The following is an 18,765-nucleotide window of genomic DNA, read 5'->3' as shown; positions in this document are numbered from 1 at the left end:
TGGGGAAAGAAGCGGACAGAGGCAGCGACTAGCTGTGCCTCCTATCGGATTGCGCAATCCCACACAAACTGGACTGAGCAGCAATTTTTTTTGCTCAACTTGAGCACGTGCAATTTCATCTCTCTGTATGTCACCAATGTAATGTTTGTACACATTTTTTTTATATATCCTCACATTTCATAGTCTTGTAGTCTTCATGTATTTTACGTATTTGTATAACATATTCTGTCTTGCTGTTCATACATAACGCCGCAGTGAAAAAACAGGAGGGGAGGCAGCCAGTACCTCTGCCTCACTGAAGGGGGCATGAGAGCAAACAGGCATATTGTACTATATTTTTTTTTATTTCCCTTAATGCAAAAATGGAAATTACATTGATAAGCTAAAAGATTTCTCAAAACTGGACTTTCCAGCTAAATTGGAAGTGATAACTAATGGAAGGCCGATGCCGGAGCTAAACAATTTGCTGCAAACGAGGGGACAGAAGATCAAATGCCCTTTTTAAATGGAGTAGTACAGCCGAAAAGACTGTCTGTTACCCCTTTTCCACCAACGCATTTTGGGTGCCGGTTCGGAGCCGGTGCCTAATCGCGAACCAGTTCTTCCTCTTTCGACAGATTGGGAACCGGAAAAGAGGTTAGTACGTGGTTCGTACGTGGTTCGCAACGAGCACCACTTCAGAGCTGGTTTAGTTTACGAACCAACAAAGAACCGCTTGGGGCGGGGTTACCGTGACCAACAAAACGCTTTGGCTGCCATTGCTCTAAATTTTTACAAATCATATTTCAGCTAAACAGTACTTGTAAATCAGAATCTGAATGAAAATGTATCGAGAAGTGGGCAGTGCAGTTGCTGAATATTTGCTTATTTTATTGATGAAACTGCTAATTTGTAAATTTGCTCCGACTTACTACGACTCCAACGAAACGTCCGCCAATGTCTTTGGCGCTACCGCGCTAGCGTTGCTGGGAAATATGAGACGTATACAGTGACGTAATGACGTGGCTATGTGGTGGCTCTCGCCCGTGGAAAAGCAAACCGGTTCTTAGTAAGCTCCGTTCTTGAACCAGCTCCGAACTGGCTCTAGCACCAGCTCCGAACTAGCTCCCGGTTCACTTTGGTGGAAAGGGGGTATGAGTGGTTGTTTTAGGAGAACCGGCCTTTTCTGCTTTCCCTGCCTTTAGTTCTCTACGGCTGACAGTGTCTGGACTACAACTGGATTTTGTGACTTGAAAAATCTACCAAGACGCCTCAGCAGACATGAACGTTCAACTAATAATATTCAAAGCCAAATTTCTTAAAAAATGTTTGGAAGCACAAGGATAGATTTGGCTTTGAACGAACAGCAGAGACTAAATATTAGCGTCCACAATGCTAAGGTCAAGGAAAACCCAGAGATTTTAAAAGACTTCATTAATGTAACTTGCTTCCTAGCTAAACAGGAATCAGCATTTCGTGGTAACGATGACAGTACGATCTCTTCTAACCGTGGCAACTTTATGGAACTTTTACATGCTTTTGCCGAAAAAGACGATAGGTTAGCAATTTGAAGACATCCACAGTGTTTTCTGGCTTATCGAACAGAATTCAGAACGATTTAATTGAAGCAATAAGTGATGTGATCAGAAATTTTATAAAACTGTTATGCACACAAATTGAACTTGGTGCTCACACATTTAGCAAAATGCATGCCTCAGAGTATAAGTTTTTTTTAAACAGTTGAGGGGACTAGCGACATTTTTCAGTAAGTCCAAAAAGCGCACCCATTTACTGAATAAGGTTGTGAAGCGACGTTTACCAAGAGCAGCGCCTACGAGATGAAGCTCAAATTCTAGGCTGTTGCAGACAATAAGCATGTACCAATCAGATCTGCGTGCTTTATTCCATATTATGAGTGAAAATCCAGATAGTTGGGATAATTCCATCAGACTTTTCCGGACCGTGTCCATCCTTCACCGAGGATCCAACACGCTTTCTCTGACTTCCCAAGCACCACCACTACCAGCTATGCCAAAGAAAAGCTAGCTATTCAAAGACGAGGGTGGCCTGTTACATACTTGAGGAGTGAGTTTCACTGATTCACACCGGCTACATTCACCCCTCTGAAACTCACTCTGGCGGCTAGCTAAGGTATAATTCAATGAGATGCAATGCAAAATAATATGATGCTATGCAATTTAATATGGTACATAATGATGCATTTCTTTGTCAGACAATTAACTAAACAAGTGAAAGTTTTACTTCACATATTAAACAAAGTCTCTGACAAAAGATAAAATAACATCAGGCCTGGACCTTGCCTTAAACCAGTCCTTCTTTCCTGTTGTATGTGTTCTCTAAATGTAAAAAAAGGGTATCTATTACTGGCAGTCAAGCTGCTGTAAACACTCATTCAACACCACACACTAAATTGAACTCATATCCTACTTTAAGGTTTTTCTCAACGACTCAGCTATCTCTCGTATTACTTTGTAGTACACAACAGGGATTTGTTTCTCGGAGAATATAGAATTCCTATTCTTGCTAGGGTTACCGGTGGAGCTAGCCACTGACTGTAGCCATACCTGAATCCGAGGGGGAGGCAAACGTCTCCACACAAATACAATGTAGCTTCTTCAGGTGACTACCTAAATTAGCCATGCTGCCTGTGTACTTCATAGCAGCACAACACATCTTGCCAATTGCATGGGTTAATAACACGCCCGAACCCGCCTCTAACTTGCGCGAAACTTGGCCGAGAGACGAGAATTGGCCACTGACAGCAGTAGAGATGAGAGCGCGCTTAAGAAACAGAGAGGTGGAATCTATCTAACTATAAAATTATTGGGGGAAAAAAAGTATTGTGACTTCGTCAACCACCAACATTTTTGTCTCGTTAACGATAGTTATAATATAGTTAGTCATAGTTTTTATTTTCAAAGATCCGTTTTTGTCACGTCTTAGTCTCATTTTAGTCATGAGAAAAAGATAGTTAACGAACATTTTTCGTCATAGTTTTCGTCGACGAAATTAACACTGGGTTGGACACAATTGGACAAAAAGTTATGTAATAGCCTGTTCAGTTGGCTCAAAGTGCAATACATATAATTTTTTCAAAAGCTGAAGTGATTTCTTAGTTTGATTTATTAGTTAGAATAACTATGACTCAATGTTTTAACAAATTGCAAAAGCTGAATAATCGTTCAAAGCTTTCTGATTAATCAATGAAAAAAACAGATGATTAGTTGACTAATTGATCTAATAATCGTTAGATTATTCAATTATCAAAATAATCGTTTGTTGCAGCCCTATATTCAATAAACTGTTTTTGAATTTTAAATTACCTATTTACAGTAGGCAACCTAGTTGGTTGGTAAGCTACAGTAGTTAGTCCAATTAGCTAGTGCTTGTTAAATTTGGTATTTTGAGAGGGCTGACTGTCTAACCTTGCTAGCTAGTTTAGACAAAAGAAAGGTTATCAGTCTAGAGAGAGTAGCTATTAGTTTTGATTTTGGTGTGCCACTCCAAGATTTTCCCTTGCCCCCCCATCTGGCCACCCCTATGAAAAATGTCTGGGGGCGTGACTGTATCAGATGCCATTTAGCCTCTGAACGTGTTGACTCAAATGCCCTCATTTATTCAGTTATCCTGAGGAAAGTCGATATTTCTTTACCTCTGACAGACTCTGGTCTGAGGTGTTGATTCATGTTGAAGGCACTGAGATAAACAGGCATAACACATTCTCTGCTAACTGTCCAATATAACACATGTCTCTTAGTGTGACATTGTTGTCATGAAGTGAGTCTGGAGATCTCTACCTTGATGTAAAATCCTCCAATTCTCCAGCTTTGTCAGACCAGGTTACATAACCCTATTTGATGGTCAGGAAAAACATTGGGTATATGAAAAGACCAATCTGTCAGTCCATCCAGCTACCTGACTGATTGATGAAGACCCAAGGGACTTTGTGACATCTCTATCTCTCTCTCCTTCCCTCCACTCTCTTTTCTCTCCCCATGCTCTGTGTATCTTTTCTCCCTTCTTTCCATTCACTTTCCTCTTCTTTCTATCTTATTGCCTAGGGTATGAGCATCCCATTTCATGCAACCTTGATGAAAGACACAAGAAGTCAATAGACACTGATGGTATGAGGACTACAGATGAGTGCCTTCTTGTCCTCCCCATTAGAAACGGCCAGTGCACAAGGGTACAATCCAGAAAATGTCAGACTGACAAACAAAGTGTTGATTACACTGTCTACGGGTCCCCCACTTCTCAAATAAACCGTGCCAAATCACGTTTGTTGGAATTCAATTCCTTTTTCGTCAGTTACATTTAGTGGTGAAGAATTCTCTGGTCCTGGGGTTTAGTCAGAGAAAACTGTTCAGTAGCTTATACCATTTAACTCCCATCACTACCCTTCTTGCTTTCACACTGAGGCCCTCATGTACATACATTTGCAAACGTAGCGTAACCCGCAGAAAGCGCACGCTGTGATACTTCAGTTTACATCGTATTTACCAAACCTAGAGTTCATCGGGTAATCAGTGCCTTTCTTCGCCCACTATACCGTATATTGCGAGCATTTAAACACACAATTGAATGGGCCTCCCTCTTTCTATCATGGATCAGCCAACAAAGTCAAACCAGCGAAAACAAAGATTTAGTGATAGCGAAATTGATGTGCTTGTTCATGAGGTAACAGTGAATTCAAAAATGATACAAAGCCTGAATTCCACACTGACACAAAAAAATGCCATCTGGACCGAAATTACTAATTCCAGTAACTGTAATATGGCATGGCTGCTTAATCTGTAACGCGTAATGATTTCATGTTCACTCAACTGAAAAAGTGTGATCCTTTCAGAGCAAAAATCCTTTCAGCTCATCTCCTTGGCCTATGTCTTCGTCTTGCTCGGATTACTGCTGCTATTTCACCAGGAGGCATATGCGAAGGAACCCACATCCTAGTTTACACCTGCTTTTAAGAGGTGCAGAATTTTCACCGCAAAATAGAGGCGCGCTTTCACAGGCGTTTTTTAATATACCACGGAATACATAATTAAGTGCACTTTACACATCCCCTCCCATCTCTCTTTATGGGAAACTCCCACTTTCCCCATGACCCTCCCGTGAATGCATGACACGGAAAAGCGCAATTTGCCATTTTCAGTTCCCGCGACAGGCAGTCTGCGCTTTTACCTCAGTGCGGCATGTAGGTACATACCTCGCCATGCTTTATCGCGCATTTTGCGAAACAAATACGCCTGAAGTGGGCACAAAAGCGTTAATCCATGAGGCCCTGAGAGTAAATAAAAGAAAATGTATGTCACTAAGCTTTCGTGTCAGTGGTTCATACAAATAGCGCATGTCATTTAAAAAACTATTTTTTATTCAACTTCCAAATCCATTACACTCTGTCCCATGTTTGTTCTGGGGACAGTTGCATAAAAATAGACCTAGTCTTAGACTTAAATGCAACTTTAAGTCCGACTTGCCATAGACACTTCAATTTACCTGTTGCATAAAGCTTTAAGATCAGTGACTAACGTAAGACTGACTTAGATAGCCTGTTGCGCTTTGCATTACGGGTAAAATAAGACACTTTGCGAAAAAAGAAAAGATGGCGGACAAAACAGCGAATGGCGAAATATTGATACATTTAAACCTGATGAAAACCTATACAGTATCTGTTGGGGGAATACAATATTGAAAAAGTTGTCTTATTAACAAATAGTTTATGCGTTTTAAAGCTTCTTAATATAACCCCAACGCTACTTCCATTTAGCTATCAACAACTCCAACGCAGATGGGTGGTGCTAGCGTAGATAAAGTGAGTTATGTTGTCATTTACTCACTCGTTTAATAAAACATTTTATTCCACGGAAAAGCAGAACCCAGTCAACATTTTCTGCAGTTAGCTCTACAAATAACACTCTTAATTCCTTTCGTAATAAATGATGCTAAAATAAGGACGTAGCTTACTAACAGATCGTTGGCATAGCAACTCAGCCCTTACAGCAAGGTTTAGCCAGGGGGAGAGGTGGCTAACTTTTTTACCTCAAATTAAGTCAGTCTTACTATTTATGCAACAGACAGGCTTAATTAGACTAGTCTTACCTGACAATTTAAGACAGTCTAAGGCTTAGACCAGTCTTAAACTAAGTTTATGCAACTGGCCCCTGGAATAGAAGAAAAGTAATTGTATGGTTGTTTAGGAGGCCAACTATTCCTATATAAAGTTTCTACTGCGGGGAACTGACGGAGAAATTTTCGGGGTGGGGGGGCCTGTCTCACTGTCAGAGAGGCAGACAGATAACAGAAAGGGCGAGACTGAGAGTGGGGCGCGTCTGTAAGGATGCCCAGGCCCCAGCTGGTGAGGAATTACATTATGTGGGCACTCTAACTCCATCGACATCCCCTTATCTCTCGTTCCCCTGACTGGAAGATGGGCAAGGCAGGGTAGCAATATCAGGAGTAAGGATACTGTCCTTATCTTAATACATGTGTGAGGGCGACCAGCCGGCTACACAGTATGACAAGACCGCAAGTAGCTGTGTGTATCTGTGTTGCTCCCTAACCCCACCCCCACCACACACAATTAATCAGTGTTCTGCCCATCATCTGAAAGATCATAGATGGATATGGATGCAGCCTATTGCGCTTATAGGTGTGAGTTCAGTCTGGGGATATTTCTGGTTGCATCATCTCAATCCTGGCACCCTTAGAGTCCCTGCACCCCTAGACACTGTTTGTGTCTTTATCTACAGGGGCCCTGCGATGCGTGGGTGGGCGGACAGTGCATCCTCATAATCAGGGGTCCCACTGCTCAGCTCCTCAACTTAACATCGATTTAGCAATATTGTTAAAATAGCGAGGGATTGTGCAGTTTATGGGTACCACCATTCTCCGGGCATTTGATACATTTCTGCACCTCAGGTGCGTTTGCGTAGATTGTGCATCTGCCATGGAGAAGTACTGTAAACAATTTAGGCATCATCTTTGATCTCTCCTTCACCTTTGAATCACACATAAACTCAATGTCTAAAATTGGTTTATTTCACCATTCCATTGTTCGCGTCCGTCCATTCCTTAGCCTGAAAGATACAGAAACACTTGTTCATGCATTTATATCATCACGTCTTGACTATTGCAATGCACTCCTCATTGGATTACCTGTCAAATATATTGGTAGGTTACAATACATAAAAAACTGCTGCTAGACTTCTCACACATACTAAACACTCAGCTCACATTACTCCTAACATGTCTGAACTGCACTGGCTACCGGTTTCATTTTGCATGAAATACAAACTAATCCTGCTAACATTTAAATCATGACATAGTTTGGCACCTATCTACCGCAGCTAACTGCTTCTCCCCTACAACCAGTCTCGCTCTCTCAGGTCCTCTGGGCTCGGACTCCTCTCTGTCCCTAGATCTAATTTCTTTACTATGGGTGGCAGGTCTTTTAGTGTAACTGCTCCCAAAATCTGGAACCTACTCCCTCTTTCTCGTCACGTTATCACATCCATCTCCAAATTCAAATCACAATTAAAAACATCTGTTTTCTCAATGTTATTTGTCCTAATTTGTTGCTTTGTATTTTCTCTGTTTCATTTTTGTGTTTGATTGCTTGATGCTTTTTACATTTTGTGTTTGTCCATTTTTTGTTTGTTTTATTGTACTGTGTTACCATTGTAAAGTGTCTTTGTGCTATGGAATAGCGCTATAAGAATTTAACATTATTATTATTATTTGAAGGGATCACAGGTTATGGTGTGTAGGGAGGAGGGATCATAGGTTATGGTGTGTTGGAAGGAGGGATGACAGGTTATGGTGTTTAAGGAGGAAGTGTCGGAAGGAAGAGTGGCGCATTAGAGCCATGCAGCTCCTCCTCCAAAAAGGCATCTTCATTCCTGATTTCTTACACAGCGTAATTGATTTCCAAATTCAAATAAAGATCATCAATCAATGAAGCACATTTACTTAAAAGCACTAATCCATCAATGTAAATCCCAAGTTTTTCCATTGCTTAAATGGAAATTGTGATGAAATTCTTTGATAGGTTAGTCAAAGACCACATTATATGGTGCCAGTCACCTGCATTAGATCCACTCCAGTTTGCATATAGGCCGAACAGGTCTACAGATGATGCTGTAGATTTGGCCTTGAACACTGCTATCTCTCAACTGGATCGGAAACGACACATACATGCGGATGCTCGTCATCGACTTCAGCTCCTCCTTTAACACCATAGTACCATCCAGGATCATCATGAAAGTACAGAACCTGAACATCAGTCCCTCCATGTGCAGCTGGATACTGAAATTCCTGACAGACAGGCCACAGGCAGTACGGCTGGGTAACATCACCTCAACCAGTCTAACACTCAGCACTGGTGCCCCACAGGGTTGTGTGTTAAGCCCACTGTTGTACTCCCTGTTCACCTATGATTGTGCAGCCACTAACAGCTCCTACACCATCATTAAGTTTGCTGATGACAACACCATTATCGGCTGCATCAAGAATGGTGATGTGTCTGCCTACAGAGCAGAGGTGGCAACAATGACATCCTGGTGTCCAAGAATGTCAAAAACCAAGGAGTTGATTGTGGACTACAGGCGGCTGCAGGGAGAACATGCACTCATTCACATTGGGGGCACAGCTGTGGAGAGAATAAAAAGTTTCACATTTCTTGGTATCAACATCAGCGATGATCTGAGCTGGACACACCATATTGGTGTGGTTACAGCCAGCGCTGCAGACGAAAGGCCAAGCGGATCATTTCTGACCCTAGTCATCCCTGCCACAGTCTTTTCTCCCTCCTGCCTTCTGGAATGCAATACAAGAGCATAAGGTCCCGTACCAGAAGATACAGGGATAGTTTTTACCCACATGCCATCAGGATGTTGAACTGTCCTTGAAATATATTTTTGCACTACAATTTATTTATTAATTTGTTATACCCATTTTCTCCATTCTCCAGTATTTAAATTATTCTCTAAGAGTCACCGTGTAGTTGAGTCGAACGAAAAGAACAGGAGGTGTATGATGCAGGAGGTTGTAGTTTAATGGAATGTCCATCGGCAAAAACAAAACAGCACTTATTTCAGGTAGCCTATTCGTCATGCAGAACAACAAAAATGTACGCTCACATCCAGCAGAGCTCTCAAGAGAAGACTAACATGCTCTCTGAACATAAAACGTGACAATAACCAACAAATGACAAAAACAAACTCACTACTTAAATACATAAACATAATTGGCTACAGTCGAGGACAAACGGGTACACAGATGCGCGTCATTACGCATCCCTAATATTGAGGAGACAGGGAGCGTCGAGGCCCGGATCTCCGAGTAGGCGTAACACTAAGTTGAACGGACATTGAGCACAAAGAATTTCATTACTGATAAATGCTGTTAATGAGTATATGATAATAAACTTAAACTTGAATGCTCAGGTTGTTTTGATCACAAACATATGTCACTCAAGTATCCTATCACCCTGGCACAACACATGATTCTTTCATATGACAACATTTTCAACTTCTTTTCTTTTGAAGCAAAGCTCTGGATGGGTGGCTGATAGGAGACAGTGATTATCCATTAAAGACCAGACTCATCACACCATACTGTACATAGTACCGAGTCCTCTCAGAGACAATATGCATTCAGTCAATGTTGTCAGTGTCCCGAGTCATCAATATCAAGAAAGAATATTTGGATGCATGAAAATAATTGTGGAGGGGGGCACTACAATACAGTCATCAAGATATTATACCACTGACTTGGATATGACAAATTAGACATTTCAGAGCTGTAGGCAACATGATAGAGAGCTAGATAATCTAATTTAAATCAGTGGGCAATTAGGGATCCTTTGGCCAAAACGTTTATTAACATAAAAAGAGAATCTTAGATTTTGCATGATCTCAGGGCATCTACTGGCTCACTGGGTAGAATAAGTATCACTTGGTCGTAGGCCTTACCGCAGGGGCCTGGGTTTGATTCAAGTCAATTCCGGCATGTCTTCCCCTCTCACTTTCCTGTCTCCCTCCAACTGTCTGTGTATGAAGCCGGAAAAGGCTTCTTATTTTTTTTTTAATACATTTCATAAATGTGCCACAGGAGATTGAGGTTCAACAGAATAAATCTCGCCGATGGTCATGAAAATGGCATTATTCTGTCGGTGTCATACCCAACTGGCTGGACTCGCAGGCCGAGACAGAGGCGCCTTGGGGACACTACATTTATTATATACATTTAGTTTGATTCGAAGTGCATTCATTATCACAGCAGTTTAAATTAGGCCTTATCTCATCAGTGTGAAGACTCACAACATGCACAGTTATTGGTGGTTTTGCATGTAAATTTGACAAAGTTTCACATCAACCAACAGAGGTTTTTCATTAAAGGAAATATACTTTATTGTCTGCACAGTATACCTGAGTTCTTGTCTCTCTCTCCCTCCAATATTTTGGCCTATGTGTCTTCTTTTTTGCTGGTGTTGGGTAATCTCATGCACCTTTGTGGATAGGGATAGGGTTGCAAAAAAGATAGCTAAGCTAGAATGACTTTGTTTCTGTGCTGAAATTTACACTGAAATGCATTTAAATTGAATCACTGACTTCAGTGTAATCTGCCCTGGTTTTGACCTGGTCCCTGAATGCACAAAAATGCAAGTCAGCACTTCAAGAGGATGTGACTAACATCCTAAGCGTAGCTCGCCCAGTGGTAGAATCTTGCATCAATAAAGATGCAGCCTCACACACAGCACATGTTCTCTACATACTTCTGAGAGAGCTCTCTAACTATTGATTCAATACAGTTGGAGGAACAGACATTTCAGGTAGTTGAATGGTTTTGCATACTCGGCTTACCTTTGTGTGATCTAGTGAGTACAATTATCGGTTCCTGACTTCCGTATATGTCCTTTCTGTAATCCTTCTCTCGGGACTCTTATGTCTTTCTAGGGCTACAACAGTGGTTGAGGTGGGCTGTCCATGAGAGCCTCCTACCTCCCAGGATGGATGACAGTCCTGGGCCTGTCCTCCTACAACTACACTCCTCCTACTGGGTCTCTGGCTTCATCTCCCCTCCTTCCAGTGTCTGAGTGCCTGGCGTTCCTTACCTCCTGGGCCCCAGCCACTCCATCACCTCCACAATGACACAGATGGACTACAAATACAGCCTGCTGGGCCCTCCGGATGACGACTACAGGAAGATGCCCCTGCTACTTCAGGTGGACAGCCTGTTTGCCGTGCTGCAGGTAAAGAGGGAACCACGGCGGCCCTGGAGCACTCTAGGATTCTTCCGGAGAGGAAAACTGTACAGTTTCTTGTTCGGCCTGGCAGTGATGTTCCTCATCATGGCCTCCTATGTCCTGACTGGGGATAAGAAGAACTTGCTCCTCACCCCCTCCCCCTACAACTTCCCCAGCCTCGTCAACCCAGGACCATTCCCCTTCAACCTGTCCTCAGCCAAGGACTACGCCAACATTAAGCTGTTGGTGAAGACCATCACCTCCAAAGTGGAGTTCATCAGTCGCCAGCCACCAGATATGAAAGCACTGGTACACAGTGAAACCCATGTGAGTAGCAACCTACTTCTTAGTCTTAGAGCCTTTGCTGACAATTGCAGTCAGTGGTGGAGCCATATTTTTGGTGAACATTATTTTCAAGGGGGGAACCTATTGTACATTTCTGAAAGGGTTTCTATGTTCTATGACGCTTGCATACAAAAATGATTCTAGTGGAAATCAATCTAGATTTTAATTATAGGTATCAGAGACTCTAATGAAACATATTTCCAGATGTCTGGATAACTGAAATCAATATTCATGTGTCTAATGCTATTGACGTCATTCCCTTTAATAACTATTTAATAATAATGTTTCAGTTTCGTTCATTTAGATTAAAACAGACTTGAAGCCGGCTTTGGGACATTCAAAGTTATACCAATCTAGTTACAAATTAACCTTAATTGTCTGGTCTCGGTGGTCCACACGGGAATTAAAGCTCAACCCCCAGATTGGCCCTAGAACTTCCCTCAACTGCCTGTCTCACCTCAAAGCCTATTTCAATTAAATCGTTAATCTAAATGATAATGGCGTGTGATAGGGCTATATGCATCAAACCTAAATTCTTATTGAACCCACTAATACAAGAAAGCTTTGGCATAATTAATACCGCATGTCTACGTGAATCATGTGAGTAATTGTCCTTAAACTATGTTACATAGACAGACACTAGACAGCATGTGATTCACAGCCTGGCGGTATTTCAAGCAGAGAACTGTGTGTGAAATGTGAGGGGTGAAAGGAGAACACAGGAGAGTGGGAGTTGTCAGCAGTGCTGGCTCAGCTGTCAGGGGTCAACTCCTTCCACACCAGACCTGTGAATGAATCAGACCCACACCTCCAAATGGAGAGGGGCGGGCGAGGGGCAGGGAAGAGAGGAGGACTGGAGATGAGGGGAAGGGCAAGAGGGACAGGCACGGGATGAGAAGAGCGAAGGAGATGTAGAGAGGCGGAGGAACAAAGAAATGAGAAGTAGATAAGAGGAGAGTCAAGTCAGGTCAGTCTCCCATCGACAGGTGTCAAGTCCAACACACAGCCACTTACATCCCTTACAGATGGTGTGTGGCAGAGAAACCTATTATATCAAATACCCAAGTGTATAGCTATACTGTACACACAATATCTAGGCATATCCATCCAAACTCAACTAGAAGAGCTACGTAAATGAATGGGGAAACATATATTGTTGGCAATTTATTCAGTTTGAATTCATGGTACTGTATTTGTGTTCAGCATTTTGTTCTGAATGAATCACTGGGTCATCCTTTTTCTCCCTTGCCTTTTCACAGATGTTTTCTGTTATCCCCCGCAAGTTCCTGCCTAACATCAAGAACCCCTGCTGGTATGAGGTGCACACTGGGAACATCACTGTGGACCCTTACAGTGCCAACCTGTACGCCCGGTACTCACAGCGTTTCCGAACCGTGTTCGAGAACCTGAGGAACGCATTCAGGGAACACTTGTACCGCCGGGCGGGCAAGTACTACCGAATACGGTGTCTGCCTTACTTCTACATCATTGGCCAGCCCAAGTGCGGCACAACGGACCTGTACGACAGGCTAAGGCTTCACCCAGATGTCAGGTTCACCACTTTTAAAGAGCCGCACTGGTGGACTAGGAAGAGGTTTGGTGAGTGGCCGACACACTGTTTATGTAGAATCTGTGTCAAATGCCTTTATAACAAACTGTCTAGGTTAGGGTGGGGGTTAGGCTAAAGGTCCATATTGAAAGTCACAGGGCAATGGCTTTTAATGTATGATCTCGCAGGTCACTCCAACAGGGAGGTCAGAGACCGGTTGGCTAGATGGTGAATTATTAAAGTGCCCCAGGGTCTGACAGAGGGTAGGGTACTGATCTGATCATAATACAGAGCTGTGAGGCATAGGAACCTGTGAAGGCAATAAACAGAGAGTCACAGAATGCAGGATACGCACTGTGTTGTGCCCAGGGAATAAGTAAATTAGATTTTCAACCTGGATTAATTATGCAAGAGGCTGCATGCGTTCCCTATATTGCATGACAATATGATCGGTTTCGTTTTACACATTGTATATCTTCTTCTAGTAACCATCAACCAGTGCCTGTTTCCCTTTCTGAACTTTCAATTGCACATCGTGGCAACTTGTGCGTTTAGGCTCATTAAAATGTTGGTCTGTGACACATGTTAGAGTTTTGCATCTGCCATATTTATCACTGTCGCTAACATTACTTTGAAGATGGGCCATAGACCACTTGAAATACACAGATCTCACAGTCTGTCTTTGAAGCCTCTGCACACATTTTATCAAGGTGTGGATATGTCGCACTCCGTTTAACTGTGGTTTCCTGTTGTGATGACTTAGCTGCATCTGTCTTTCCGGTGAAAGCTATGGTAAACAGCTAGCTAAAGACCCAAACAGATTTCTAAAGATCCAAACATTTATTTTAATTTAGCACATCTTTGCCTTTGCTGGCAAAGCTTGAGATCCATTGTGCTTTCTTCTGTTCCCTGACTGTTTCCCCACCTCCTGTTTCAGACTGTTGTATAAAATCCTGACCACACACTACACCAAAATGTCATTGTGGTTTAAAAAAAAAATTTATATCAAAAGAGACTTAGCGAGAGACTCTGAAGTCCACTAGTTGTGTCAATGGATAGTAGTTGTTGGATAGTAGGCTTTGATGGCTGGATCCCACGCTCAATCTCCACTGGGACTCTGTGTGTAGGTTGTGGATGTCTTTTTTCTCCCTGTGCATCTGTGATGTTACATGGCAAGCGGCTACCACAGATGTGATTAAGTCAGAACAGTAAGAAATATCCTAATTTGCCTGAAATCAGCATGTCCACGACTTCTCAAAAACAGAAAATGGGTTTTGGTAGTGACGACTTTCTGTTTTCTAAATTCTTTGAGCTATCTGTGATGTTTTATTTGCTAATCTTATATGTACATTTATATATCAAGGAATGTCAGTGAAAGTTGGGTTAGGCAAGTCACAAAAGTGGAAAAAGGCTGACCTCTGTGAGCTTCCGTTGTTTGTCTCTCTGTCTGCAGTAATTACATAGATTCATGAAAAATGTAGTCTTCAACAGCACAAGTAGCAGTGCGCATGTGTGAAGAGAAAGGACTTGTGTGTGAAACCCAACAAGTGTGTAAAGAAGAGTGTGTGGGAGGACAAATGGAATGCCTGGCAAATATGTGGCAACAATCTGCCTGGAGGCTGATGTCTCTATGTTCAAAGTCATCGTAGATTACAAAGTTACAGTGGAGAATTACATAATGGCTTTGTAGTTAAAGGTTGTTCTATGGAGATACATATAACTTAATCACAATGTAAGATAACTCTTAAAACGTTGACACACAGTATAACTGTTTTTAAAATAATATCAGTGGCCAGCTAACATTTGAATGTAGATGTAACTCCATATGGTGAGCACATGCTGTAGCATCTTATATAATTTTCTATATTTTATAAAGAATTTAAAGAAAAAATCAAAATTTCATATGCGTTTCATTTTCATGTCTCGATTTTTTTTTGAGATTTTTCATTTGGTAGACTTTCTGTGTTTATACTTCTATTGTGGACTACCATTGAGACAGCTGTTCTCTAAGGATGCTGGTTCAGGCTCCGGACATGATGGTGCCCTTTGTTTATACCCATTCTTGATTTTGTTCTCTCTTTCTTTCTTTCTTTCTCTCTCTCTGCTATTATTTTCTCTTTTATTTCCTGGCGAGTCAGCAATGACCCTGTCTGTTGGTGAGAAATAATTGAATGTAATTATTGCGATATAACTGACATGAAAGAGAGATTTGTGTGGGAAATCTCATCTTGAATGAAATCCTACTTTGAGGGCTTCAGATTTTTTTGTATGCTTTAACAACATCAAGCATATACGTGTGAAAATGTATATCATATAAAGCTGCCCTTAAAGATGTTCTCCCAACTTCTTTTCAGTAAGATGTCTGACAGGAAATACGTGAGACCCGTTTAATGTCAGACAAATGCGAATTCAAGCCTCCTTTCATGTAGCTTTTCTTTTCTGCATGTGATTGACAATAGTAGTTTACTGCAACTGAGCTTCAGGAAGCTGATATTGTCAGAAATGATACCCTTCTTTGCACTCCCTCTTTTCAAGTCTAAAAATTCATGTGTGCTCTTTCTGTAATTTCACTTAAAATGAATAATATGTCATACAGTTACAAGCACGTGACCTTTGACCCTTGACAGTGTTTCCCACACATAGACTAATTTGTGGCGGTGCGCCACAGAATCAACACCGGCCACCACACATTGCGTTTCGTAAAACATTTTTTTTTATCGCTATTTAGGTTAAAACACGCAGCGTATTCGTTCAGCTGCATTTCCTTTCCCCTGCTCTCCCTCCGTCTCTCTGTTACTGATGCGTCTTTCCCACATATGCACACAGTCACAACATCAGCACACGTTAGCAACAATGCATACAGTACATATGCCGTTCTAGTAAGACCGACAGCTATATCAGCGAGCCTTCAGCATTAGTGCCGTAGCTAAAAGTCGAGGAAAGTTGCAGCTACTTTTCGCTAGGTACCTTACTCACATTTACATTTAGTCATTTAGCAGACGCTCTTATCCAGAGCGACTTACAGTACTCGAAGTTTCCCCTTCGTTCTTTTGGTGAGAAGTCTCAAGAGCTAGCTACTTACTCGGCGTCATGGAGCCGACCATAGTTGTTTAGCACTAGCGTTGCTACATGCATAATGCAGAAATGATATGTTAGTTGTTGTTCATTTGTGAAGGTGTGAATCATTTTGGATTAATATTTAATGTAACAAATTATTAACAAATTAACTGTGTAACGAATTATTAACGAAGGAATTATCCCCCCCCCCCCCCGTCTGACAAACCCCAACTCTCCCCGCCATAATTCGCTTTCTAATCTGTGGGAAACACTGCTTGAGATTGTTTTAAGAATGGAAAGACTGGGGATGAGGCCTTTGTCAACTTCTTTTCTCTGGTCCTTCAGGTATTATTCGTCTGAGTGATGGATTCCATGACCGCTACCCAGTGGAGGACTACTTGGACCTCTTTGACTTGGCTGCCTACCAGATCCAAGACCACCTACTGGTCAACTCCTCTGGAGCGCCTAAGCAACGCAATATTATCATAGGTGAGTTTTTGGTAAAAGGAGTTTCTCTGATGGGTATGTATGTGTAAATATGGATATATACACAGTATCAATGGTTCGGACAACTATCCACCTTTGTCAGAGTATTGCAGGTCAAAACTTTATATTTGGTATTGTGTACTTGGAAGCAGTGGTGTAGTAAAGTAGTGAACATACTGTAAGTAAACACCTCCTCTCCTTTCTGTGCCATCCCCAACCCATGATTCACTGCCCATTTTATAGTGGCCATAGAGGAAATCCTAATATAGTCATACAGCGTATGCTTGCATGTCATGTAAGACTGATTGGCGCTGTGTGTGGCAGCTCCTCTTTAAGAGGAGTCTCTTCATGCAGGTGTATTTCCTTATTGTTACATTTACAATTATTCAGATTATTTTTGTCAAAGGGACATACATAAAGTGCACATTGTAAGTACAACAGATATTTAAGGACTACAAGTACACTTTTCTAATATCATGACAGTGATTAGTGCCAGTGTTCAGTCTGGATTTTTCAATACACAGTGCAATAAAACGTCAACTACAATATTACAAGAGTATTACGTAAGAGTGTTACAAGACGGTTATACAAGAAAAACTCAAATGCAAAGTACAACATGCACATAAAAGTCAAATTTACAGATACCACAAGAAAAAATACAGTTTATGACTAACTGAGAGTGCTAATGTTGCCTTTCCACCCATAGTTTCTGAACAGCAGAAGGACAGGCTAGCGGAACTCAATATGATAATGGAAAATTTACATCTAAGACATGATACCACCAATAGCGATCGAGATCATTAAATTAGAATTGTAATCATCCTTATCTAGTTCAAGTTCTCTCGCTCAAAGCGGTTTCCTGTATGTCAGTAATCAACTTGTCAGAGAACAGTTTTAGGGTCACCCCTTCTCTTCCTGACCTGTCATGTGAGTCATACAGGTTGTGTATCAGTCTTGTGATCAGGGGCATTTATATTATGCTCTGCCCTCTCTTGCAGCCAATGGGCATTTACTGGTGGGGACCTGACACCCAGGGAGATGGTAGACTCAGTCTGAGAGGTTCTGGGTTTGATAAAACAGCTTCCTTCGTGGAAGGTGGAGTTTTAATGCTCATGGCTATCATTATACTAATGATGACAGGGGCCAGGAACGTTCTTTATGAAGAGTAATTATCTCTCCAGTGCCTATCACAATAGAACCCTACGGTCCACTACTCCAGCCAGTGCAGTGTCTGCTGGGCCTCAAATGGAATAATGGAAGAAAATATATTACAGTAATATTTGCTTTGGTGTATGGAAGTCTCAATCTTCCTTCCACAATCTCCACATCCCTTTCCAAGTCTTGTCTTCCTCTCCAATTCTCCCTCCCTTCGTTCTGTTGCTCTTCTTTTTCACATAGACGTGGCCCATAAGTAAGAAACTCAAATTTCAGAAGCAACAATAGCCTTTTCAGACTGGGCAAGACAGAACATTGAGAGTGGTTTAGCACTCCTCCTTTTTATTGTTTCCCTCCAATAAATAATCCATCTAAGGAGGAGCGTGTCAATAGCCTCTTCAGTATTCCCACCATGCACTGGGAGAGCCCAGCAAGGTGCAGGCCATTTTCCAGGATCTCCGGCCCTAACCTCCCCAACAACTCCCTCACCCTCTTTTCCCCCCATATCTGGCTTAAAGCCATTGACACTGCTACTGACCTGTCATGCTTGGTTCTGCTGCCTGTTTGCCCTGCTCCCACCTGCCTCAGTAGACCAAATTAGCAGTTTTAATAAACTATTCAGGGCCCCTTGACTCCAAAGACTTAAGACTCGAAGCTCAAAGCGAATGATAATAATACGTGAATGCAGTTTCATTACTGACGTAAAAGCGTTAACAAATATCCTTTTCACTTGCTCTGCGGTGTGAAAAAGAATTGACAGACCCTGGCAGCTACGACCATATCCAATTAATTATTAATTAGTTAATAATTCGTTACACAGAACTTTGTTATACTATATTTATCACACCTTCCCAAAATCAACAACAACAAACAATTTCTGTATATGCATGCATGTATCAACGCTAGTGCTAAATAACTATTAAGCTGG

The 18,765-nt window shown here is 41.8% G+C and overlaps 1 protein-coding gene across 4 annotated transcripts in view; it reads left to right on the top strand.

Moving 5' to 3' along the window:
• The window catches only part of LOC124475825 (carbohydrate sulfotransferase 15-like), a 53,427-nt gene that overhangs the window by 18,675 nt on the left and 15,987 nt on the right, over positions 1-18,765 (top strand). For 2 of the 4 annotated variants that reach the window (XR_006956973.1, XM_047032661.1), the window contains exons 2-4: positions 10,956-11,572; positions 12,850-13,189; positions 16,542-16,685. Coding sequence is in view for 3 of the 4 variants with exons in the window: in XM_047032661.1 (XP_046888617.1) it covers positions 11,147-11,572; positions 12,850-13,189; positions 16,542-16,685 (910 nt within the window). In the remaining variant the exon portion in view is untranslated. Of the gene's footprint in view, positions 1-10,737; positions 10,832-10,955; positions 11,573-12,849; positions 13,190-16,541; positions 16,686-18,765 lie in introns of those variants that run through there. The other 2 variants (XM_047032662.1, XM_047032660.1) reach the window with 2 other exon arrangements.

The sequence above is a fragment of the Hypomesus transpacificus genome, chromosome 13, assembly GCF_021917145.1.
Source record: "Hypomesus transpacificus isolate Combined female chromosome 13, fHypTra1, whole genome shotgun sequence".
NCBI lineage: Eukaryota > Metazoa > Chordata > Actinopteri > Osmeriformes > Osmeridae > Hypomesus > Hypomesus transpacificus.
This window is presented reverse-complemented; position numbering and strand designations above follow the sequence as displayed.